The sequence below is a fragment of the Apodemus sylvaticus genome, chromosome 11 (assembly GCF_947179515.1).
Source record: "Apodemus sylvaticus chromosome 11, mApoSyl1.1, whole genome shotgun sequence".
Taxonomy (NCBI): domain Eukaryota; kingdom Metazoa; phylum Chordata; class Mammalia; order Rodentia; family Muridae; genus Apodemus; species Apodemus sylvaticus.
This window is the reverse complement of record NC_067482.1, coordinates 37,632,049-37,656,631: the sequence shown is the minus strand read 5'-3', so window position 1 is coordinate 37,656,631 and position 24,583 is coordinate 37,632,049. Positions and strand designations below refer to the sequence as shown.

General features: G+C 43.5%; 1 protein-coding gene across 1 annotated transcript; it reads left to right on the top strand.

The window, feature by feature from the left end:
• Window positions 1-1,271: 1,271 nt before the first annotated feature.
• Window positions 1,272-23,556, top strand: Nipal1 (NIPA like domain containing 1). The gene is made up of 6 exons (XM_052198919.1): window positions 1,272-1,392; window positions 11,151-11,417; window positions 12,708-12,764; window positions 15,632-15,722; window positions 18,726-18,886; window positions 20,316-23,556. The coding sequence occupies exons 1-6, from the start codon at window positions 1,347-1,349 to the stop codon at window positions 20,942-20,944; spliced, it is 1,251 nt and encodes a 416-aa protein (XP_052054879.1). The 5' UTR covers window positions 1,272-1,346; the 3' UTR covers window positions 20,945-23,556.
• Window positions 23,557-24,583: the final 1,027 nt, after the last annotated feature.

The window sequence follows — 24,583 nt, the reverse complement described above, 5'->3', positions numbered from 1 at the left end:
AGTGAAGATATAAAGCATAAAGTGGAAAATGACTACAGCTATTATCATTTTGAATGATTTTAATATGAATTAAACATTTTTTGATAAAGCGCTTAGGGTAGGGTTTGCCACATAGTGACTGTTGTTTGTTAAATAGTAATAAGTACCTGAGATCAGATTTATTATCATTGCCAAACTGTGATGAAGACAAAACTTGAAATCTGATGTCCAAAGAAAGCTTCTAAGCAGATGTCTTCTTCACGAGGCTCCCTATCCAAAACTGGCTTAAATCGTCCTTGCTACTTTCACCCGTTCCTGTTCCCGCCCAGTTCTTTTTCCACAAGTCACGGAAGAAAAGTATGTATCATAAACTACTGACTAATTTGGACTTAAGTTTTGTCTCATAAGCCTGAAAACAAGAAAAGCAAGATGGATCTGCGATGAAACTCTTAGGCAATAAAGTTACTAGCTGTTCGTGAATACCTAGAGCCTCAGCAGGAAGTGTGGCCATTTCCTGGGCTATAAACACCTCAGGGCGAAGTTACTTCACCACTCTCTCTACTTTACCCTTATCCCCCACCTGCAAACTGTAGTTAATAAATTGTGCTGTGCAATGCAACGAGTTGTCTCTTGTGTGTTATGGAGGGTACTGCTGAAATATCATGAACTTCAGCGTGGGAACAAGTCTTCTCCCTTTGGCCATTGCTGATCCCTGAAAAGCTTATTTCGCTTACGACTGGGCGTGGGGTTAAGGCGGCTGGGTGGGTGGAGAGGGAGATGCCTGCTTGTTGCAAACAAGTAGGCTCAGGTATTGTAAGACAAGGAGGACAACTGCGTACCTAAGAGAACAGAAGCACCAAGCCTGTTCAAAAAAAAAAAAATCCCAGAATAAATTTGAGCATGGACTCAGAGCAGAACTCCAGCAGAAAGCACCTTGCTTCACAAAAGCCAGTGATAAAAAAGTCCCACAGACGCTGTCCAGCACTCTGTCTGCTCCCGGACAGACAGAAGGGAGCCTCAGGTCAGCTTCTCCGTCGCTAAATTCCCCGAGTGGCTTCGGCAGCATTCACGCTGTGACCTCATAGCCTCCTGGACAGGTGTTTGTGGACTAAGCACCTGTGCAGCTCCGGGTCCACCCTATAGATACCGGCGACTGAAGGAACTTTAATGGCAACGAGCAGTGGGCGGAAAATGGGCCTCCACCCACCCGCCCCACCCGGTCACTCTCATTGGCTGAGGCAGCCATGGGGCGGAGCCAGCGCACACCCTTCGCTGACTCCACTGCACCGCAGTGAGAGAACGCAGGTCCCGGGACACTGGTGTGTGAGAAACTATTGCTAGCACGGAGGAAGCCCGGTCCCCAGGCCATGGGGGCACAGCTGATGCTGCCACCCGGAGAGCCCTGCCACGAAGGTGAGTGTCAGCTCCGGCGGTGGGACACTTTGGTCACTTGGGTAGCTGGGAGCCCAGATGCGTGGTCTCCAGACTCGAGACAAATGTGCGGATTCTTAACGCGGTCTTCTAGCCTTGTAGTCTTCCAGTCGTCCAGTCGGCTGTCCCACCAACGGGACAGTAATACTTAGCTGTGCCCACCGCACTCCAGACTCTGTGGGGAAGCCCAAGTGGGAGCAGGACAGAGGTGACGCCCACTTGGTCCCCGGACTTACCTACGTAAATGTTGATTACCTCGGGCTGAGTGTGTGGCGGGGAAATTCGGAATGCTTGCTGAGGGCAGATTCCAGGGTTGGATCCAGGGGGGTGTTTCCTGGCTCAGCCTCAACTCCAGAGTATGCGGTTCATGCCACCTGCCGAGCAGAGGACATACCGGGGATCCCGTGGGCTTCCCACACTGCTCCCTGAACATACTGTGCCTGAGTCCCAGGTATGACTTACTGGGCAATCCTTTGGGCAACTACTCTAACTGGGAACTGGGAATGCCCTTTTGTAAATTCTTCCTCCGGGCCAGACTGGGATTTCCAGCCCACACCTTGCCCTGTAAAATCCCTGGGCCCCGCCCCTTGATCTTTGTCAGGTTTTCACCACTTCCCCTGGCTTCTTGCTGTCTCTACACAGAAGGTCAGAGTAAACCGAATGAAAGTAAGGGGAAAGGTGGGGCAATCTTGGGAAATGTGCATTGCAAATGAAATAGTCGGATTAAGGGCAACTTCAGGGTAAAGGTCTTTTCTAACCTACTTGCTCAAAGAAGCTGTCTGGTGAGACCCGCGCCTTACAGTGGTTCCCAGCCTAATGCACTATGTAACTACAGCTCCCCATGTTGTCAAGATTCCCCAACCATAAAATGATTTCTTTACTACAACATAACTGTGATTTTGCTACTGTTATGAATCATAATGCAAATATCTGCTATGCAACCCCCGTAAAGGGATCGTTTGAACCCCCAAAGGGGTGGAGAACCACAGATTGGGATCCACTCTTTTTTTTTTTTTTTTAGAAGTTCCTGGCAGCATCCTTCATGTCCTTCTTGGATTTTTCAGCTTATAACTTAATAAGGGAAAAGAAAGAAGAGAGAGGAAAGAGAGAAGAGAGGAGACTCATCAAAACCCATCTAGTAAGAAAGGGAAGAGACGTGTAAAAAAAATGGGCAGCAATTGACAAACTGTCCCCACATTGAGACCGCTGCTCCCAAAGGCAGCTGCATCTAGGGCTGTTTCCTAGGCAGTCAGGGACTTAATGGCAGTTGGTCCCTTTTCTAAATAATTCTGGAGCCACCAGGTCGGACCTGCACTAATGCACCCTGCCCTTGTTTGTTCAGGGATCTGAGAGCAGATTGCACCCACTCGTTTGACCTCTGGATATTTTCCTGGCTTTGCTCATGCATTTAGTAATTACAAGAAATATTGGAGCTCTGTGTCACCCGGTGATTAATTGTGCAGAGAGGTACTGAGACGGATGGGAGAGGCTAATCTGTAATTTCAGTAGTAGGAGACTAGGTTTTAGCCCCAGGGAGTCCACTTGGCTCTCTTTCTTCCTCTCTAAAGTGGATAGAAATCTTGTTGACAGAGTAGGTGGCACTGGGTTACCTCAGGAAATCCACAGGGCAGACCCCTGGCGGGGCTTAAATAGAGTCTGTTTTTCCTTGATGTGTTTGAGGTGATGAACAAGAATCTTGTGAGCCAATCCCTGGCCTGGGTCCTAGGAAAGGACTGTCGAAAGTCTGGTGTCGTCAACGCTAGAACTCCCAATCTGTTTACTACCCTGATGACAGGAAGTTCCCAAGAAGCAAATGACCTGACAGTGTACCTACAACCATGGCAAAGTCTAACAGTTGATGTACTGAGGGTGTGGGTGGTCTGCAGATTAGGTGGCCGGGACCCTTTAGAGAAAGTGTTAATCTACGTGAGACCTGAAGAGCTAATCAAGGAGTCTGAGAATAAAAGAGTTCTGTAAGGTGCCCAAAAGGAAAAGTTACAGTAGTACTTTGATTTCAACTTTTAAAACCAAGACTGGATACTTCAAAAGATCTTATAACCCCAAATTATCGCAAAATGAAAAGACAAACTTAAATACACATAAAGGATTTTTTTTTTTAAATTTGGTTTCAGTACTATTTGCAAATGTTCTAAGGGAACTCAAGTTAAGTTCAACAGCCAAAACAGCTTTTATTAGCAGTGGAAACATGACCCTGGGGAAACAGAATCCAAGAATTACAGCCATCACCTGGGACACTCCAAGTGCACACACATTGTGTCAGGGACTGTGAAGATGATGTTATGATGAACTCAAGGGCAGATATCCTGGGCTGCCAAAAGAACATTCATAAATTCTCACATCTGAGGAGCTCTTAGCTGACTTGGGGTTCAAAAAGCAAGCTTCAGGCAGAGAAGAATCAAGGGTTTTCAAAGTTTCCTCTCATGGAGTGAGCTACTTTTCCAGACCATGGCCAGACAACAGAGGGAAATGCCTATGATATTTAAAGTTGACCTTTCCTATCTTCTTGACCTGAATGTCTTTGGTTGTAAGAAAGGAATCAGGAGCTAGAGAGATGGCTCAGTGGTCAAGCGCACTGAGGACATGAGCTCAATTATGACAATTATGACATCCACAAGACAGTTTACCCTCACCTGTAACTCCAGTCCAGGGTATCTGACAACCTTTTCTGACCTCTGAGGGCACCAGGCATGCATGTGGTACACGGATATACATGCAAGCAAAACACCTATATATATAAGACAAAAATAACTTTAGAAAAGATTAAGATGAGGCAATTGAGGAATTGTGACTCTGAGAGTTGGCTGTATCCTTCTCTTCTGCTTCTATACATACATGCATATATGTGTGTGTGTGTGTGTGTGTATGTGTATATATACATATATGCATATATATTGTATAGTCTTGAACATTATACATATGTGTATACATTATACATATACACATATACATATGCACATATGCATATATCCATATATATTGTATAGTCTTTTAAACATTCATATAAAACATATCTGTTCACACTAATACATAACTAAATTCTGTAGTTTGGGTTTCCATGTTTACTTCTGTGCAGAAACAGAAACAAAGAATTTAATATAGCTCCATAGTTAGTGTTCAATTAAACTTGGCATTCTTTGGACCTGTACTCCTATAGGTGCATACAGTACTTTGGATGGTGCATCCTTCCTGAATTTACATTGCAACCCTTATCCCAGTGTGGCAGGAGTGAGGGATGGGGCCTCAGAAAGATAACTGATCATAGAACAGGGGCCATCATTCAAAAAATTACATCCCAAGCATCCTTCATGCGAAGTGCTAAGGATCTGAAGTATTTATAGATAAAGCTGAGTTTCCTGATATGGAATTATTCAGTAATGTCCTATCAGTGCACCAAAACTTCTATGTTGTAGCATGTGGGATTTTTGGATGATGGATGTCCAACCTGAAGTGGCTCTGTATGAAAGGGGTCTGAAAGCTCACCCTGAGAAAACACAGGGAAGGGGAGGCTGTCACCAGGAGCCCAACCCTGGGGCCATGCTGATTTCAGACTCTCAGTCTCCAGAGCTGTAGGAATTAACTGCTGCTTACATCATCTAAGACACTGGACTAACACAATGCCCATCCACCCCGTGGCCTCTGAGACGTGACACGTTTCTTAGAATTTGACACATCACTCTTTCAAATAAACACATGTGATAGGCATTTGTCAAAATCCACAAAATGGTGACAGTTTTTACTACTAAAGCACTTTGATTTTCTGTGTAAACTATAACTGTTTATCAGATGCTCTGAAAGAGATTTCCTTCACGTCTTAAAACTAAAACACAAGGTATTTGTTTCTAAGTCCCAAAAGACTTCTTGCAATGCCAAAATTAAGCACTACTTAAACAACTCTCTAGCCACCCAAAACAAAATAAAATTCCCCACTAAAAGTTGTTCAGGAAACACTGTGGTAGCCAGGCAGTGGTGGCACATGCCTTTAATCCCAGCACTTGGGAGGCAGAGACAGGCAGATTTCTGAGTTGGAGGCCAGCCTGGTCTACAGAGTGAGTTCCAGGACAGCCAGGGCTACACAGAGAAACCCTGTCTCGAAAAACCAAAATAAATAAATAAATAAATAAATAAATAAATAAATAAATGCCGGGCCGGGGTGGCGCAAGCCTGTAATTCCAGCATTCTGGGAGGCTGAGGCAGGTGGATTTCTGAGTTCAAGGCCAGCCTGGTCACTTTTTAATTCCAGCATTCTGGGAGGCTGAGGCAGGTGGATTTCTGAGTTCAAGGCCAGCCTGGTCTACAAAGTGAGTTCCAGGACAGCCAGGGCTATACAGAGAAACCCTGTTTCGAAAAAAAAAAACAAATCCCAAAACAAACAAAGAAACAAAAAAACAAACAAAAAAGGAAACACTGTGGTGTGTGTTCTCGAGCCTAGTGTTCAGTATGAACTGTAAATGATTTTAAAAATGTAAAGTGTGCATGCAAATTTACTGGAATGTTTAAGTTCCTTTCCTGCATTTTCATTTAAAATTGTTTGTTTATTCATTTTTAGGGTGTTTTGTTTGTTTTGATTTGTGACAGGATCTCTCTACATAGTTTTAGCTGACTTGAAATTCACTGTGGATCAGGCTCACCTTGAACTTATAAAGAGACTCACCTGCCTCTGCCCTCAGCACTGGATTCAGAGTGAGCTCCACCTTACTTGGTTTCCTTTTTGCTTTTTCCTCAAGAGGAAAAATTGAGTAACCATTCTTCCAGATGGTAAAGTGTGAAAACTGTGCTAGTTATGCATGTTATGCGAGTTATGCCTGTTATGCGAGTTATGTCTGTTATTCAGTTATGTCTGTTATGTGAGTTATGCTAACACCTAGGCCAGCAGTCCTTTGCCACTTCCTGCCACTCCACACTCTTCCCTGCTCCCTCTGGCCCTTTAATGTAAGAAGGCCTTAAAGATGGGTCTTAGGACAGCAGAGGTGGTGCACGCCTTTAATCCCAGCTTGTGGGAGGCAGAGGCAGGCAGATCCCTGTGAGTTTGAGGCTAGTCTGGTCCACCGAGTTTCAAGACAGCCACGGCTACACCGAGAAACCCTGTAACCAACCAACCAACCAACAACAACAAAAGATAGTAGAGGGGTTCAAACCAGCAGCATCCTCTCACCTCCATTTTGAAGCATTTTGTGGTGGCTGCTGTGGTGGGAGTTCTCCATTACAGTTCACTTGCTCTGGAAGTTCTGGGGATCAAACCTAAGGCCTCTCCAAGCCAGGCGATCCCTGTGTTTCTGAGCTACACCGTTGGTCCTCAGTTCTGTTTGATTGATGGAAACAATGAGCATCTCTGCGTGCGAGCTAATGCATACCTCTGTCCACTGTGATGTCCAAATTTCTCATTTTGTTCCAAATTTGCTCTAATTTATGTCTAACCCTAATTCTGTTCCAACCTAACCTAGACAATTTATCCTCCTTCCTCCTTCTCTGTTTATTCTAGCTTGCTATGCTTTTGTTAAAAACCATCTGCTGTTTGCCTATCCTGTTTACCTGTAGCTCACTAGTTTCGAAGAGGAACTGACTCTCTGTGAGCAAACCAACACCTTGCTTGGGTGGTATGGGTTCGCTGGCTGTTTTGTTGAGCAAATCCATAACTGTATGGATATGCATACACTGTAAAAACATAAGCCGTGAGGAGGATTGTGGTTGGTTGGGAGCACTAAATAGGGTCATTGGCTGATCTGGGGGAATTGCAAGTTTCTTGATTGTGCCTACGGAGAACAGCTGTGTAAGGAAGTGTGGTGGGCGTGTGTATGGTGCTCTGAGGATGAGCTACAACCTCAACCCAGGAGGAGGCTTCTCAGTGCCAAGAAGCAGCTTGCTATGCGTGCCAACACTGTAACGGGCTAAACAATAGCCACTATAAAAGCTGGAGGAGGAGGAGGAGGAACTAGTTTAAGACAACTAAAGAAGAGACAGCGGACCTAGTAAGGTTCTTCAGAAACAGAGGAAGCAGGACCACAGATCTGTAGCCTTTGTCTGGGGCAGGTGGACTCACCCTTTTCTAAATGGAAAGGAAACTCAGTGTAGAGCTTTGGAAAGGAAGATGACAGGAGAGGACCTTGGTTTTACACCAGCCCATCTCACCTGATCTTGTCCCAACTGCTCTGTGGCTATATCTTGTTCCATGTCCTTCCTGTCCTTCACCCCACCAATGACACAGTCCCTTTACTGCTCACATATACTTTCTGCCTTGAATTTTGTCTTTTACACGTAACAGAGATTTCTACCTAATCCTGTTCTCAAATTATGCATATATACATGTATATGTATGCAACCTTTGCTGTTTTTCTTGGCATTTAAACATATTACATGGTTCATTTCTCTAGCCCTTCCCCCATTAGAATACAAGGGAGTTATTTATGCTTACCACTGTTCACTCGGCAGCTAAGACAGTCATGGCAGCTAAAAGACAGTAACTATGTGGATGAATGAATGAAGTGTAACTTGGGCAACTTGAGGGATGAGTGACACAAGAGGAATGCAGCAAAAGGTCAGAGGTGAGCAAGTTTCAGAGCATGTTGAGTTTTAACGTTTAGGGTTGGCAGGGATTGAGCCTTAATTTTAATTGGCATGGAAAACTACAACAGAGTCAGTGAGACCAACCAAGGAAGATATAACCTTATCGACAATGGCTCAAAGCGGGAGAATGAATTGTGGTGGACAGAGAGGTTTCATTCAGATTTCCTATGTCTGCAGTGAGACAGCACATCATAGTAGGAGCACACACAGCAGGACAAATACGCCCAACTCATGGGAGACGGAGGAAAGTGAGAGCTCCCTGAGGGAGTCACACTTCCCTTGACCCAAAGACCCTCCTACTCCATCTAGATGTCACCTCTTGATGATGCCACTATCTCCTGGTAGTACCACCTGGAAATCAGGCCTTTCATGGACATTTAACATCCAAACTAGACCAGGGGAAGAACCATGTACCAACCATAGGAAGGCTAAGACTCATCAGCCACAGAAGACTAGATGGTGAAACAACGCAGTCTTCAACCTGGCAATGCAGCGCTGTGATTCTCTGATTAAGATGAAGCTTTGCCCAATCACAGACTTCCCAGTGATCAGATAGTCTGCCATAAACTGTACAATTAAATGATTCTCTGTAGGTGTATGTAGCTTTGAGAGATGAAAGCGGTTTGCCTTTCTCTGAACATTAAGGTGGGGGCTGGAGAGATGGCTCAGTGGTTAAGAGCACTGACTGCTCTTCCTAAGGTTCGGGGTTCAAATCTCAGCAACTACATGGTGATGAGATCTGACTCCCTCTTCTCAAGTGTCTGAAGATAACAACAGTGTACTTACATGTAATAAATAAATCTTTTTTAAAAAAGACTTTACTGGCCTTATTTACATTGTGTTTATCATTTTCTGAAATCAAAAGACTAACTTGGGTTGCTTTGCATCCTCTAAAATCCTCCAGGGTCTCAGCCCACACGATCTGCCCTGCCCTTCTCTTCCCTGTGCCCTGGGCCCCTCCAAACCCTCATTCCCTCCCCTCGGGTCACTGCCTCTGTGGGCTTTCCTCCCCGAATACACTCCCAAAGCATAAAACGATTTAAGTTCTAAGGTCAGTAACCAAGCAAGGTTTTTATTATTCCTCCTGCCATAAAACTCGCGGGCCTTAAAACTCGTGTCCATCGTGAAAGAACTTGGAAAATGCAAACAAGATTATTCGTGTGCCCTTGGCACCAGTGTCCACACGCCCCTAAAGTGTAGGGAATGTTTTTTGCTTCCTCGGCTGCTTAGAAGGCATATTGTTTTTCTGGAATGAGGTCCACCCACCCTGATCTCAGAGATGAAGTTCTGGAATGGTTTGTGTTAACCTCATAGTGCAGGGCAGGCGCGTATTCATTGGCAAGTTCAGTTCAGAGTTTTCTCAGGAATGAATGTAATCAGAATCATGACGAACACAAATGCCCAGGCTCGCTTTCTATTTGTCTGCTGTGGCTTCTTTGGTTGACTGTTTCGTTTCCTGCTATGAGTGGGGAATCACATGTCCGGCTCATTTCCCATTCCGGGTTTAGATGAGTAAGAATACTATAGCTGCCTCACTACCGTGAACATTCATGGTTGTTCTTTTAAAAACAATATCGTAAAATATTTCTCAATTTTATTTTATTTTAGAAATCCCTTAAGTAATATAATTCCCTTGGCATATTTAAAAGTTTTGACTCAGAATCAGGTCTGCATCTCTCAAGTAAAGCCAATTCATCTCTAAGTCACACAGATGAATGAACTAAGAAACATTTGAGATCAGTTTCTCAGCCATTTCAAGACCGAAACTTTAAGGTGATTGCCTAACTGTGTGTTATAAATTAGGATAGCTTTGGGATGATTTTGGATGACATGAAGACCTCCTTATGGGGGGAAGTCTTCCTGAGAAGCGTTTCAGAAGCTGCCAGTGGTGTCAATGAGAGAGTGTACTCTCTCAAGATCGGGGGGAATGTTAAGTCAGAGTGCTATTTGTTGTTTGTTTTAATTTTTATTTTACTTTTTCCTATGTGAGTACTGCACTGGCTGTAGCTCCCTCCCTCCAACTTCCCCTCTGCCCCACACCACTCCTTCTTAACTTCATGGCCTATTCAAATCTTATTTTAGTTATTATCCATATAAATGTGTAAGTACAGCCCGCTGGGTTCCCCCAGCGTTGCTCGTCTCGACATGTGACCCGGCTGGTCACTTGAGACTGGCTCTCCTCCCAAGAAATCTTTACCACGGTGGTTTCTGGTTTTTCACTGAATTCCATGATCTACCTTTGTCCATTTTTGTTTAGGATAAGTGATGCTGGGACACTTTGCCTTTTAAAAAAGGAAATGAGATGAGAAAGTAGAAGATTTAGTCACAATGTCACCTTGCTGGTTAGCTGTGCAAGTGGCAAACTATCAGAAGTTTCTCGTAGTATGTAACATGTTTCTCTTTCATGTTTTAGAGTTTAGCCTAGAAACACTCCAATGCACAGAATGGGTCTGTTCTAGTGGTTCTGCATTCTTACTGAAATCTTATGCTTGTTAAAGCCTACGGGTGTTTAATTTGGTTTTTCTACAAAATTCTGTTTATTCAGGAGCAAGTCAATTAGTTAAACTGAGAAACTATTTTCTTTGGGCTAAGTGGTATGCAAAATTAAAGTCTAATGAATTTTCTGGAATGCACAGTTCATACCCCATGAATGGGTCAGCTAGATTTCCTATAATAGGATAATTTATAGGCCAGTGGCATTGCCGTGGCCTTCTCCACCGCCTGTCACAAGTCCTGCTTTCTGAGAGACAGACTGATCATGAGAAGGAGTGAGGTGGGTGGGGATGGGGGGGGGCATGGTGAGCTATACAGCAGAAGCCAGACCTAAGAGAGCACTCTCATTCCCACCGGCTGCTTCCTTACTGAAGCCAAGACCCCGTGCTGCCAGGTCACAGGATTTATCAGAGGACCTGGACTTTTGAGTGAAACCTCTCTCCTCTTTGAACAATGGCAACTAAATGATCTTTAAGTAATTTTAAGAATGTGGGAAAGTTTCGTTGAAAGTGTCTGTTGGCCTGTGGACCATCTCTTAGGCGGGGAGTTTCCTGTTTACAATAGAAATGTGTTTCCATCCACTGAGTCTCTCTTTTGCAGGAAGGAGTAAGCGTTTGCCCAGCTCCCTTGCAGTCTAACCATCCGTTCTTCTTTCTTTTTGCCAGGGTATGTGCTGTCTCTGGTCTGCTCGAACTTTTCGCAGGCTTCGTGTGAGATCACAAACGTGTCACGGCCGCTGGCTTATCCTGTTGTCTACACCAACCCGAATTCCTCCATAACCAACTTCAGCATTTCAGCTAGTGTAGAAAACAAATACAGTCTGTATGTGGGCTTGGTATTGGCCATAAGCTCCAGCCTTTTCATTGGCTCGAGTTTCATACTCAAGAAGAAGGGTCTCTTGCAACTGGCCGACAAGGGCGTTACCAGAGCAGGTAAGGAACACATCCAACCAGGTGTCCACTGGTGCTTCTGAAATAGAGCATTCTCCCTTCCACCCTACGAGCTTTTCCCTTGGCACAGAACTCTCTCCCCGCTCCTCCGCCCCCGCCCCCATCCATCTGAGTCAAGCCTCTGTATCCCACCATCTAGTCCTCCACCCTAGAATGGCCTCCTTCACCAGTGTCCTTCAGTACTTATTGTTGAACCAGTTTCCTTCATTGTCTCTAAGATATTGTGTATATTGTTTAGTCAGCACGTTTTTTGAGACAGGATTTCTCTGTAGACCAGGCTGGCCTTGAACTCAGAAATCTGCCTGCCTCTGCCTCCCAAATAAGTGCTGGGACTAAAGGCGTGCACCACCACTACCACCGGGCAAGGAGAAACTACTAAGGAAGGAAAATAAACTACCTTGCAAGATCATCTTTGTTGCTTATGTGTCCTGCTTAGTTTAGTTGTTAGGACTGAGAAAACTCCACCACCTATAGCTAACGTGTTAGCCGTGACTCAGGTCACCGGTCACTCACAGCGAGATGACTCCGGGCAGCTTCAGAAAAAGCTCGTTGTCCCCTTCAGTACGGCGAAGAGAAAGATAAGCAGAAGTGGGCGGTGGTGGCGCACGCCTGTAATCCCAGCACTCTGGGAGGCAGAGACAGGCAGATTTCTGAGTTCGAGGCCAGCCTGATCTACAGAGTGAGTTCCAGGACAGCCAGGGCTACACAGAGAAACCCTGTCTGGGGCTGGGGGAGAAAAGAAAGATAAGCAGAGTCCACCTGTCTGAGGCCCGCCGTTCTTTAACTGGCTCTTCCAAAGCCGCAGAGGCTCCCTGTTAGTTATCTTCTTCCCTCTAGGACCAGCGTCAGCTGCAAGCTATGGTTTCGATTCTAATTTTGAACTCTGGCTGAAACAAGTTTAGAGTTTATGATGCCCTACGCCTGTACTGCTAACTGACATCACTGGAGAACCTGATGATTAAGTAAAATTTCACACAAGTCAAAGGAACTTTCCATAGAAGTTGAAGGTAGAGGAAGGAAGGAAGGAAGGAAGGAAGGAAGGAAGGAAGGAAGGAAGGAAGGAAGGAAGGAAGGAAGGAAGGAAGGAAGGAAGGAAGGAAGAAAGGAAGGGAGGGAGCATATCCTCACTTAGAGAAGACACTTGCTGAGTTACATGACCAGAAGCCTTGTCTTTTCCATATGCTCAACATCTTTCCTGGGAGTCAGGCCTTCTACCCTCATCTCCTGAGGCGAATGAAAGCCTGATTCTTTTTTGTTGTTGTTATTTCCTAGGGCAAGGTGGACATTCTTACCTCAAGGAATGGCTGTGGTGGGCAGGACTGCTGTCAAGTAAGTACGAAGCTCGTGAGGTTTCCTGCTCAGGAATTCCTCCCGCCCGGGGAGGATGGACTTATATCTGGAAAGGATTGTGGTGTCTTGGCACATTGCGCCCATTTATCAACAAATAGGTTATTCCACTCTTTTGACAGAGCCTGCTCTGTGTTTTCCTAGAATGCAAATGAAGACATTAATGTTTCAAATATTATATATCGCAAACCTCTCCCGTTTCCCTGGAGAACTGAGAAACACCTTCCTCCTGGAGCGTCTGAGTTCTGTTTTCCTTAGTTAGTTAGTTTGTGTTGTATGAGTGTTTTGCCTGCTAGGCTGGCTGTGCACTCTGGGCATGGAGTGCGTGAGGAGGCCAGGAGAGGACATCCAATGGAGAACTGGAGTCACAGACTGTGTGAGCCATCCTGTGGGTGCTGGAATTGAACCGGGTCCTCTAGGGGAACAGGAAGAACAGCCAATGCTCTAAACCACTGAGCCATCTCTCCAGCCCCTCTTCTGAGTTCTTACTTGATGGTTTTTGGCTATCCTTACTGCACATCCTCTTGGAAATGGGTGTGTCTTCCTTATCAGGACCTAGGGTGGATAAATAAAAAGCAATTTTTTGGCTATTGATATGGGGTAAAGAGGGGGGGAGGAGCGAGTTTAACTGGACACTAGGATAGAAGCAGAACTGGCAGGCTGGAAGCCCTTCCCAAATGCTAATATGACGTCCTCCCGAGAGGCCGGCTGTCTGCTCTGCCACTCTCTCTGGCTTCCCCACCTCCCTCTCTTACCTCCCACAAACTCACTTCAATGCCAAGTCAAAGTCTTCCAAGGGCTGGACATCATAAAGAAGCTTCACATGGGTCACAGCTCAGCTCTCTGTACCCAGAACCCTAACGTCTCTCTATTTTCCAAAACCAAGGAGCTGATTTTAACACTGAAAAAATCCTATTGTAAGACAAAAGCAGCCTGGCAATGGTGGCGCACGCCTGTAATCCCAGCACTCTGGGAGGCAGAGGCAGGTGGATTTCTGAGTTCGAGGCCAGCCTGGGCTACACAGAGAAACCCTGTCTCTAAAAACCAAAAAAAAAAAAAAAAAAAAAAAAAAAAAAAAAAACAAAAAAAAAAAAAAAAAAACCTGGGGGCTGGACAGTTAAGACCACTTGTTGCTCCTGCAGACTGTTTGAGTCCCAGCACATGCCAGCTCACAACCATCCATAATTTGTGTTCCAGGTGATCAGAAACCTTCTGAGCACCTCAGGCACCATGTGCACAGACATACGTGTGACCTCATAAAATAAAGAATTCATTTTTTTTAATTTTCAAAAACAGCCTTTCCCTAATAAATGTTGGAAGTCAAATGGGTTGATATTTAAATTTGTAGAGCCCTTTCTATTTTTGAGGCATTTCCACATCCATTTGCAGGGTACTGGGGTACCCTGGAAAGGTTCTAGTAAAGATGATCTGAGTAATTCTCTTACTCAGCGTTTATGTCTCACGTGCATCTCCTCAGCCTTCCCTCGTGTCTTCAAAGGAAAATCCAGGGGCTGGAGAGATGCCTCTATAGTTAAGATCACTTGATGCTCTTGCAGAGGCCCTGAGCTCACATCCCAGCACCCACACGGAGGCTCGCGATTGAAATAGAAATCTTCAATTCTAGTTCCAGGGGATCTGACCATCTCTTCTAACTTCCATGGGCCCCAGGAAGATGCACAAAATGCACAAATATACATACATGTCAACACTTGCATACATGGAGTAAAAACAAATGTTAAAATGAGCATCTAAGGAGAAAAATTGTATGACTATATTAACAATGCCATGTATAACAAGCATACGTATACCATATGTGATCATATGGATAAGGACATACATTGGGGTGCTATCTGGCTGTTAGCATATGAAGTTAAGATTTGCATAGAACAACCTCTATAAAAATAGAAACCATCTCAATATGATAATTTAGTAACATAATATTTCAATATAAAGGCACCAAAGGAAACTAAGTGGTCTGGAAAGGGTACCACGGCTCTTTTTATGAGAGCAGTCTCCTAATTTCTCTGTAAATTTAGATCTGTCTAAATGGTGTTCTAATGCTGGGTATTCAAAGAAAAGGAATATCCTCTTCTGTGGTCTCTCTCTACTATGTGTTTGCATGTTGCAGTTGGACAGCGTGGAATACTACAATCTCTGGAGAAGTATCCCACTGCAATCTCTGAGAATAAGCTGGCTTCCACACAAACGCTAGCCCTTGGGGTTTCCTTCACTCTGAAGGTTATTTGCAGTACAGTACTTGGTGCAGATCTCAGGTTTCTCAGATAAGATTACATTTAGACATCCATCCTTAGGACTTTCAAACAGCTCCTTGGTTCTTCTTGAGCTTCTGAGACACCATCACTTGCCTGTTGGTCATCTCCAATTGAGAAATTCCAGCCATAGCCCTGTTCTGGGGATTCCTGGCTATCTGCCCCCCTGACACCAGACCCCCTACAAACCTTCTCATTTTATAAGATGCTGATGTTGTTTCTGTGGTTAGATTGCAAGTGGGGTCATTTCCAACCTATTCCAAAGCTACCTCTACTAGGTTCCATTCAACTGACCAAATAAATATGTTTGCAATATCTAAGTTGCTCACATCTCAATTGAAACCCATGTAAAGCGCACATTTGTCCATCAGCATTGTTACATTGTTACCACTGGCAATTGCAGCAGATCAGCATCCCTTGATAGCAATCCTTTCTCAAAGGCTGCAAGAAGTTAAGTCAATGCTTTCGGGTAGGTCTTAGCAGCGGCATTGAGATAGAGCTCTGCTGGTAGCATGAACCATTTGCTTATTTCTGATGAAGCTACAGTCCTATGTGCTCATATTTCTGCTTGTTTTCCAGTGGGGGCTGGAGAGGCTGCGAACTTCGCCGCTTATGCCTTTGCACCTGCCACCTTGGTCACCCCGCTGGGGGCTCTGAGCGTTCTCATAAGGTAGGCAAACAATCAAGAGATTAGCTTGCAAGGCTAGTTCACACTGGCCAGTAGCCTTAAAACCGTGAGAAGCACTCTGCTAAGAAATCACAGCACGAAGAACAACAATGCAATCTGAGCGCTCAAAGGCTCAAATAATGTCTGCAACTCCTGAAATCTCAGAGGCAAGCCATTTATAACAAAGGCATGAAAGGCTGTTTCTTGGGCTAGGAAACCACTTACACGCAGAAGGCCTTGAGTTTGACTCCCAACAAAGATAAAAATCTAATCTTGCCTCTAAAAAAAAATTACAAAAATAACTTAAGAAAGCTACAAAAAATAGCAACAGAGATAGAAACATTGCCGTGCTGTTAATACAAAAACAAAAAAAACAAAAAGCAAACAAACAAAAAACCCACCCTGACAAGAGCACTTGGCTCACTGCTCCCAAGGACTCACAAGGTAATTGCAATCTATGTTTGTGATGGTTCAGTGAAACCTAGCCTATGTGTGTGTGTGTGTGTGTGTTAAATCTCTCAGCTGAGTAAATTCTCTCAGCTGAGTAAATTGTGGAACATCTCTGAATCTTTCTTGTTGCCATATTGATTAATGGCAACACTCATCAGGAGACTTTAAAAGGCACAGTGTTGAGGTTACGTTTCAACCCTTGCTAAAATTCCACCGTTGCCTGCTAGATACCTCTGCTGGATACCCTGTAGTAGGATTCCCTGTTTTATAGTATGTGGATGTCCTAGTTTGACTTTTGTTATTGTAATAAACAGCATTACCAAGATCAACCTAGGGGTGGAAAGGGTGTATACACACACACATACACACACATCATTGAGGGAGTTGGGTTGAAGCTCAAGGCAGGAACTGAAGTAGAGACACAGCTTGCTCAGCTTGTTTTCTGATACAATCCACGTGCACCTCCCTGTCCTGGGTCTCAAAGCCCCTCCCACATCAATCATTAACCAAGAAAATGCCTGCAGGTTAGTCTGAGGGAGGCAACTCCTCTATTGAGGGTCCATCTCCCCAGGTGACTCTAGTTAACAAAAACCAACCGGCACAGCGGATCTGGCTTTTTTTTTTTAGGTTGGTTTGTATTGGGATTCCAGTGACTGTGATTGATGAACTCTGAACTCTGTGTGGCCTGGCTACCATTTCATTGGTCTTTTTAGAGTCTATAAAGTATATGGATCCATTAGAAAGCTTCTGCCTAGGCCTCCCTTCTTCTCCTTTCTGTATTTATAGAATAGAGAGAACCAAACGAGTTATGTGTCTAAAGCAAAAGACTTGTGTATTCACTGGGGTTGCAGTCCCACAAGTGACCACTAGAGGACGACTCTGAAAAAGCACTTGCTACGAGTCTTGGAGTCAAATGGCTCCAAAAATTGAGACTGGCATAGGAGGCAGGAACCACACAACCAGCCTCTTGATGTGGCTGCAGAATGTCCCACTCTGGTGTCCACCGAGGTGCCAACATTGAGCATTAAGTCTTGAAGCACAAAGCATTGGGAATTTTCGACAGGCAGAAATATCCAGGTGGGGTTTACTATTGACAGTCTGCATGGTTGAAGAGGTCTGTGCTAGTCATGTATCAAATCTCCTGAGTACATATTGTGTGTGTGTGTGTGTGTGTGTGTATGTGTGTTTGTGTGTGTGCATGCATGTGTGTATGTGTGTGAATGTGTATGTGTGTTTGTGTGTGTGAATGTGTATGTGTGTTTGTGTGTGTGCATGCATGTGTGTATGCGTGTGTGAATGTGTATGTGTGTTTGTGTGTGTGAATGTGTATGTGTGATTGTGTGTGTGCATGCATTTGTGTATGTGTGTGTGAATGTGTATGTCTGTTTGTGTGTGTGCATGCATGTGTGTGTGAATGTGTATATTTGTATGTGTGCATGTATATGTGTGTATGTGTGTGTGAATGTGTGTGTGTGTGTGTGTGTTGGGGAGTACACACTCGAGTATGTGTGATGAAGGCCAAAGGACAGCCTCAGGTGCCATTCCCCAGACACTGTGGACACCTTTTTATGTTGATATATATCTCTCACTGTCCTGTAGTTTGACACATAAGCTAGCTTAGCTGGAGAGCGAGCCTCTGGGACTCTTTTATCTCCACCTCCCTGCACTGTGGTTTTAAAACTATGCACAATCACACTGGCTCTGTTAAAAGGGCCCTAGTAATGAAACTCAGGTATTGATCCACCCATCTCCCTGTATATCCTAGGGAGTATATCTTTGAAACATCCATGGTCTGCTGTATTCTAAATGGAAAAATTGAACATCCCTAATTCAAAATTCACAAAGCCAAAATTCTCCCAAATTTTGAACCATTTTGAGCCTACATAGGATCCCATAAGTGAAAAGGTCCTTGCATTACCTCATGTGACAGACTACCATCCAAGCATTACCTCGTATGACAGACTACCATCCAAGCATGACCTCATGTGACAGACTACCATCCAAGCATGAGCCTATCAAACATATTGTGTAAGACTGCCCTTGGGTAAGTTTGAAGTTTACCTGAACCATACTTGAGTTGACTCTTCTATTTAAGCTCAGTTTCCTGCCCTAAAAGACCCCACAAATGCAAATAAGCCCTGTATATGCAAATATATGCAAATAAGCCACATCACAAAGGACCTCCAATCAGGGCATTTCAGGAGCCAAGCATCTCAGAGAAGGGGTGCTCAGTTTTGCCAGTGAGCTCTACAATATCTTTCATTCCAGTTACTTTACAGGAGATATGGTAATTGGAAGCTAATTAAGCTCTAAGAGGTAATGGAACATCTGTAGCATAGCGTGTCTATAATATCTCCTCCTGAGGCATAAAAGTGGTTAAATATAAGTACACAGCCATCACTGTTGAACGATTTAGGGCGTTTCGGTGTCACACAGCATATTCTAGCCAGCCCCATGGGATACAGAGCTACACATGCCTCGGTGTAACCTCTAAGCTACAGCGGGATCAAAAGGTAATTGGACAGCCGGTGATTTTATGTCTTTCTCTCTCAACAGTGCAATATTGTCTTCCTATTTCTTAAATGAGCACTTGAACATTCACGGGAAAATCGGCTGCATATTGAGCCTACTGGGGTCAACTGTGATGGTGATCCATGCCCCGCAGGAGGGGGAAGTCAGGTCTCTGCATGAAATGGAAATGAAATTGAGAGATCCAGGTCAGTGCTTCAGCCTTTAAAACAAACAAACAAACAAAAGGAAGAATGAAAAAACACTGAGGTCGTGATGTATGTGTGCTTGCCCTGCTTTGTTTTGTTTTGTTTAGCTTGGTTTGGTTTGGTTTGGTTTGGCTTATTGAGATAAGACCTCACTATATAGCCCAGGATTGCTCCATTGCCAGTCTCTGAGTGCTGACGATCTGTTTTTGTGTTTGTGTGTCCTTGCTACACAGTAACAAGAAGAGATGAGGCAAGTGAAGACAAAAGATTTATAATGAATCATATGCTTTCTAGTCCTCCCTTAAGTAAACACAAAACACTACACCTGCCAGACCTAGCAGGGATACTGTCCAGATTCAAATAATTTTTTGTGAAGTGCTCTGTGAAATCTCTAAGGAGCAGAAGGATACTTATTTACTCTCAATTGTTCTAAAATCCTGTGGTTTTGAGTTGGTGACTAGCAGTACCTCGTTAAGGTGTGGTCCTGTTAGCATCTCCTGACTCTGACTTTCTTTCCTTTTTTTTTTTTAATTTTATTTTTTTATTTTTTTATTCGATATATTTTTTATTTACATTTCAAATGATTTCCCCTTTTCTAGCCCCCGAAAGTCCAATAAGCCCCCCTCTCTCCCCCTGTCCTCCCACCCACCCCTTCCCACTTCCCCGTTCTGGTTTTGCCCTATACTTCTTCACTGAGTCTTTCCAGAACAAGGGGCCACTCCTCCTTTCTTCTTGTACCTCATTTGATGTATGGATTATGTTTGGGGTATTCCAGTTTTCTAGGTTAATATCCACTTATTAGTGAGTGCATACCATGAGTCACCTTTTGAGTCTGGGTTACCTCACTTAGTATGATGTTTCCTAGCTCCATCCATTTGCCTAAGAATTTCATGAATTCATTGTTTCTAATGGCTGAATAGTACTCCATTGTGTATATATACCACATTTTTTGCATCCACTCTTCTGTTGAGGGATACCTGGGTTCTTTCCAGCATCTGGCAATTATAAATAGGGCTGCTATGAACATAGTAGAGCATGTATCCTTATTACATGGTGGGGAATCCTCTGGGTATATGCCCAGGAGTGGTATAGCAGGATCTTCTGGAAGTGAGGTGCCCAGTTTTCGGAGGAACCGCCAGACTGATTTCCAGAGTGGTTGTACCAATTTGCAACCCCACCAGCAGTGGAGGAGTGTTCCTTTTTCTCCACATCCTCTCCAACACCTGCTGTCTCCTGAATTTTTAATCTTAGCCATTCTGACTGGTGTAAGGTGAAATCTCAGGGTTGTTTTGATTTGCATTTCCCTAATGACTAATGAAGTTGAGCATTTTTTAAGATGCTTCTCCGCCATCCGAAGTTCTTCAGGTGAGAATTCTTTGTTTAACTCTGTACCCCATTTTTTAATAGGGCTTCTTTCCTAACCTAACAGGGTTCATTTCCTTTGCTGTGATCGTCTCTGTGATCGCATTGGTGCTGATTTTGATTGTGGCCCCAAAGAAAGGACAGACGAATATACTGGTCTATATCGCCATCTGTTCTTTGATCGGAGCGTTTTCGGTTTCTTCGGTCAAAGGCTTGGGAATCGCCATTAAGGAGCTGCTGGAAAAGAAGCCTGTGTACAAGGATCCCCTGGTCTTCATCCTGTTGGCTGTGCTTGCACTTTCAGTAACAACCCAGATTAACTATCTCAACAAGGCCCTGGACACTTTCAACACATCTCTGGTGACTCCCATCTATTACGTCTTCTTCACATCCATGGTGGTGACCTGTTCCGCCATCTTGTTCCAGGAGTGGTATGGCATGAAAGCTGGAGATGTCATCGGTACCTTGAGTGGGTTCTTCACCATCATCAATGGCATCTTCCTTCTACACGCTTTTAAAAACACCAACATCACCTGGAGTGAGCTCACATCTACTGCTAAGAAAGAAGTCCTTTCTCCAAATGGTAATCAGAGTGGTTATGTTTTACTGGAGAATTCAGACTTCTCAGCCTCTAGGTTTGATGACGACATCACCCTGTTTAGCAGGACTGATGACCAAAGTAACCATAAACTTTGAATTTCAACCAAGACATCCAAAACAATACTTATTCTTGGAAGGTCTATTTGTATGTCAGCATGTATAACACTGTACAAATCTTCTGGATGGGAGACCAAGCAAAAAGCCTTTGCTCTGCAGAGCCTCCAAATTTGAAAATCAAGTTTAATCTTCTACTAGAAGATCTGTATCTTTCTTTTATTTTTCAAAACCACCGAAATAGTCCCTGAGCTCAACAGAAGTCAAAGACGTACATTTGTCTCAGAATAAATCTTCTGGTCAATAGATTTGGCACTGCCAGGTGGCACTTCATCCCTGCCTGGTCTTGGACACAGGGTGACTCACATATCTGTTAACTGTCTTCTGACTGAGCAGAGTCTCGGACGCCATTTGTCCGATGAGTCATAATCTCAAGCTATTAAAACTAAGAAATGGGAACACTGGTCTACTGACCTCTGGTCTGCAATGCCTTCTTTCTAAACTACACAGCAGATAGGCAAAAATGTTAAAGAGCATACTGGACTAACGTGTTTATGACACATATTTTTTTCTTTTTCCCAAACACACACATGATTATGTCAGAGAATCTATTAACACAGACCTGGATAATGTAAGCAAAACATGTTTCACTTGGAAATCACAAATGACTCACAACAGTCATTTTTGTTCCTTTTGTTTGTTTGTTTGATTTTTGTTTTTGTTTTGTTTTGGAGGTGGGATGTTTTCCATCGGCTTGCTTTCTTGTTTATTTTTCAGACATGTTCTTGCTACGTGACCCAGGCTGGCCTCAAGTTCAGCACTTCTTTGCTCCCGAGTGCCTGGGTTAAAGGTGTATACCACCATGCCAGCTTCTTTTTGAAAAACTACTATTCCATAGATTTCTTCTTGCTAACACAGAGGTTTTGTAGAAACAATCACTACACAATGTGAAGTTCATAGCATGCTTCTATTTTTCTCCATGGTCTCTTATCCCTAAAAGATGGTGACCTGTTCAGCCATCTTGTTCCATCCACAACTGAGAACAACAAGCAGATTCATTGTACGATCTTAATGTTCTTTTAAAACTTGCCATGCCTTTTTCTTTCCTTTTGAATTCCTCATGACCACACTTTCCAATTCAGATCATAGAGGGAAATTCCTTAAAAAAAAAAAAGTCTGAAGGCATGCTACAGGAAGACTCTTTTGCTCGTTAAAACTTTGCATTTGATTTCTCTGACGCATTCTCAACTTGTGCTCTTAGACTCTTCAGCAAGAGTAATTGTTGAGTGCAGTTAACTGTGCTGTGTGTTTGGGAGAGCTGATAATCCGTGGGCATCCCATGAATTGATACCTCAAGGCAAATGCATGTTTACTTTCTGCCACTGATTCACTTTGGGTAGCAGATATAGAAGCTGTGAATACACGTTTGTAGAAAATTATCCTTTGAAAGGGTAGTAGGTTGGAAAGCTGTACAAATTATTTTGCCAGTTTCCCTTGTTGCTTTGATAACCCCACTGGGTTCCCCCAGGGTATCTTCTTGGAGAGGATATCACTCCTCTCTCTTGACACCTTTCCTTGGGTGTGTGGCCATTCTCCGTTCTAGCGGTCTTAACTTTCAGACATGTATTAAATGTCACTTGACACGTTAACTGTCAAGTCTTGCTCTTGGGACATTGTGCACAGGTCAGAGATTCCTGAAACATAAGAATCGATATGTCCTGAGTTAGAAAATGAACTGGTGTTGACATATATGCCCAGGAGAAAGACTGAGAGATTACATCAGTTGTCATATATGGAGAAACAATTAAAAAAAAGGCAAATATTTTCAAATCTTTGGAAAGAGTGCTGATGAGCATATACATTTAAAAAATTAAAATGTTCCTATAAATCTAATACCACAGCTGAATCTTTCTTGAAGAGGAAGATACTGCTTAAGGAAGAATAAACTATTGTGTCCCTCTATGACATTCCAAACTGTTCATCTCTTAACCATGTGCATTTGGATGTGTATCCTTGTCATTGTATAGACATGTGAGTGTTTTTTTGTGTGGATATCAATGTATATGTAAAGAAAATGGTCTTGTCTTTTGAATTATAGCTTCACCATTAGGTCAATGGTTAATTGGTTTTTGCCCGGAGTAAAAGATATTCATAAAATTCAAACATTGGATTAAATTAACACATTTCTTTTTTAAAAAAGGAAGAAAATACTAATCCACATGAATGGGAAGCTTCTTATATTGTGCCCAGTAAATAATAGGCACTTCACTAAAGTTGATTCTCATTGAGCCGGACTCCTAATCCTCGTTCTCTTTACCTGAGAGAGGAGGGCCGCTGAGCACACGTTTGTGTGAATTCTTCAGTTTCAGACACATTCAATTTAGACAACCCAAGTGAAGGCGAATTCATCATTGTCCACTCTCAATGCTATTACAGAACCATTCCAACAAAAACATTTTCCTTAGAGGGGGAAATGTAGCTCAGTGCTCCCTCAGAGCACACAGGCACTGGGTTTGATCCTCAACACGAGGGGGCAAATAATAAAAACCAGTGGAACCAAACTAAATGTCACCTTCACCTTTGAAAGCCTTGGAGGTGGCAGGGGTGAGTCTGGGTGGGAGGGATCCTGTGAATGTGTTGAATGTTCTCAAATATTTTTGATAAATTGTGTTCATGAGAGTTTATATTTTTCAAATGTTTATAAGTACTATTCATTTTGGATAGTTTATACATCTGTAATGTTTCTATATATATTTCCAATAAAGTAATATTGTTTTATTGTGCCTTTTGGGACTGAGTTTATAGACATTAAGAATTGTTTCTATTTTGTTTTGAGAGTTAAAAGAAAGTTCTGAAGTTTAGGAACTGCACAGGGACTCAGACTGCCTTTTCTTTACAATTGAAATCCGTTTGGGGAAGGCTCTCTAAACCGTCAGCTGTGGAGCAGACTTGACACCTGAATAAAAGAAAATGTCTTAACCTTCAGCAATGTGACTAAACAGAATGGAAAGTTCAAAGCAGTTGGTATAATGAAGTCTCCTTCTGCTCAATAACTTAAAAGAAAAAAAGGGGCAGCTATCTGTCAATATCTATGAGAGCTCCAGGTGGCCCTGTGGCTGCTCAAGTCCCTTATATAAGATGGCACAGTCCTTACCTACACACTCTATCTGGATTCATTGTTTCTAATTCAAATAGAGGAATTGTCTAAGGGACAGAACCTCTCTCTTACTTGTGTCTTATACCCCTTCCTTCTTCTATTTTATAAATAAAAGGATATACTGTGCTGTGCCTTAAACTCAACAGTTGGGGCCAGTAGGAGGCTCCTGGCATGCACGCTTCCCAACACCAAATCCCTGGTCCATGAGAGGTAGACTGAGCTGAGCAGTGGGGTCTGTACAGGGAAGGTTGGTGTGTCTGTTTATACAGACTTCAACTCAGTGTGTGTGTGTGTGTGTGTATACAAAACAAACACCTTGTCCACAGCTTAAAGGAAGCCATAAAAGAAGGCTGAGGGGACAGCTTTGTTGGTAACGTGTGTGCTGCACAATCACAAGAACCTGTTTGAATATCCAGCCCAGCGGCTCCCCTGCAATCCCAACGCTGAGGTGGCAGAGTCGGGAATCGTGTATTGCTAGCCAGTCAGTCGAGCCAAGTCAAGACCCAGATTCACTCCTGTCTCAA

Bases quoted from the DNA above. Each gene is read 5' to 3' on its own strand.
- Nipal1 (XM_052198919.1), top strand. From the start codon at position 1,347: ATGGGGGCACAGCTGATGCTGCCACCCGGAGAGCCCTGCCACGAAG. The intron at 11,418-12,707 runs GTAAGGAACACA...GTTATTTCCTAG, and splicing joins CAAGGGCGTTACCAGAGCAG to GGCAAGGTGGACATTCTTAC. The intron at 18,887-20,315 runs GTCAGTGCTTCA...CTAACCTAACAG, and splicing joins AATGAAATTGAGAGATCCAG to GGTTCATTTCCTTTGCTGTG.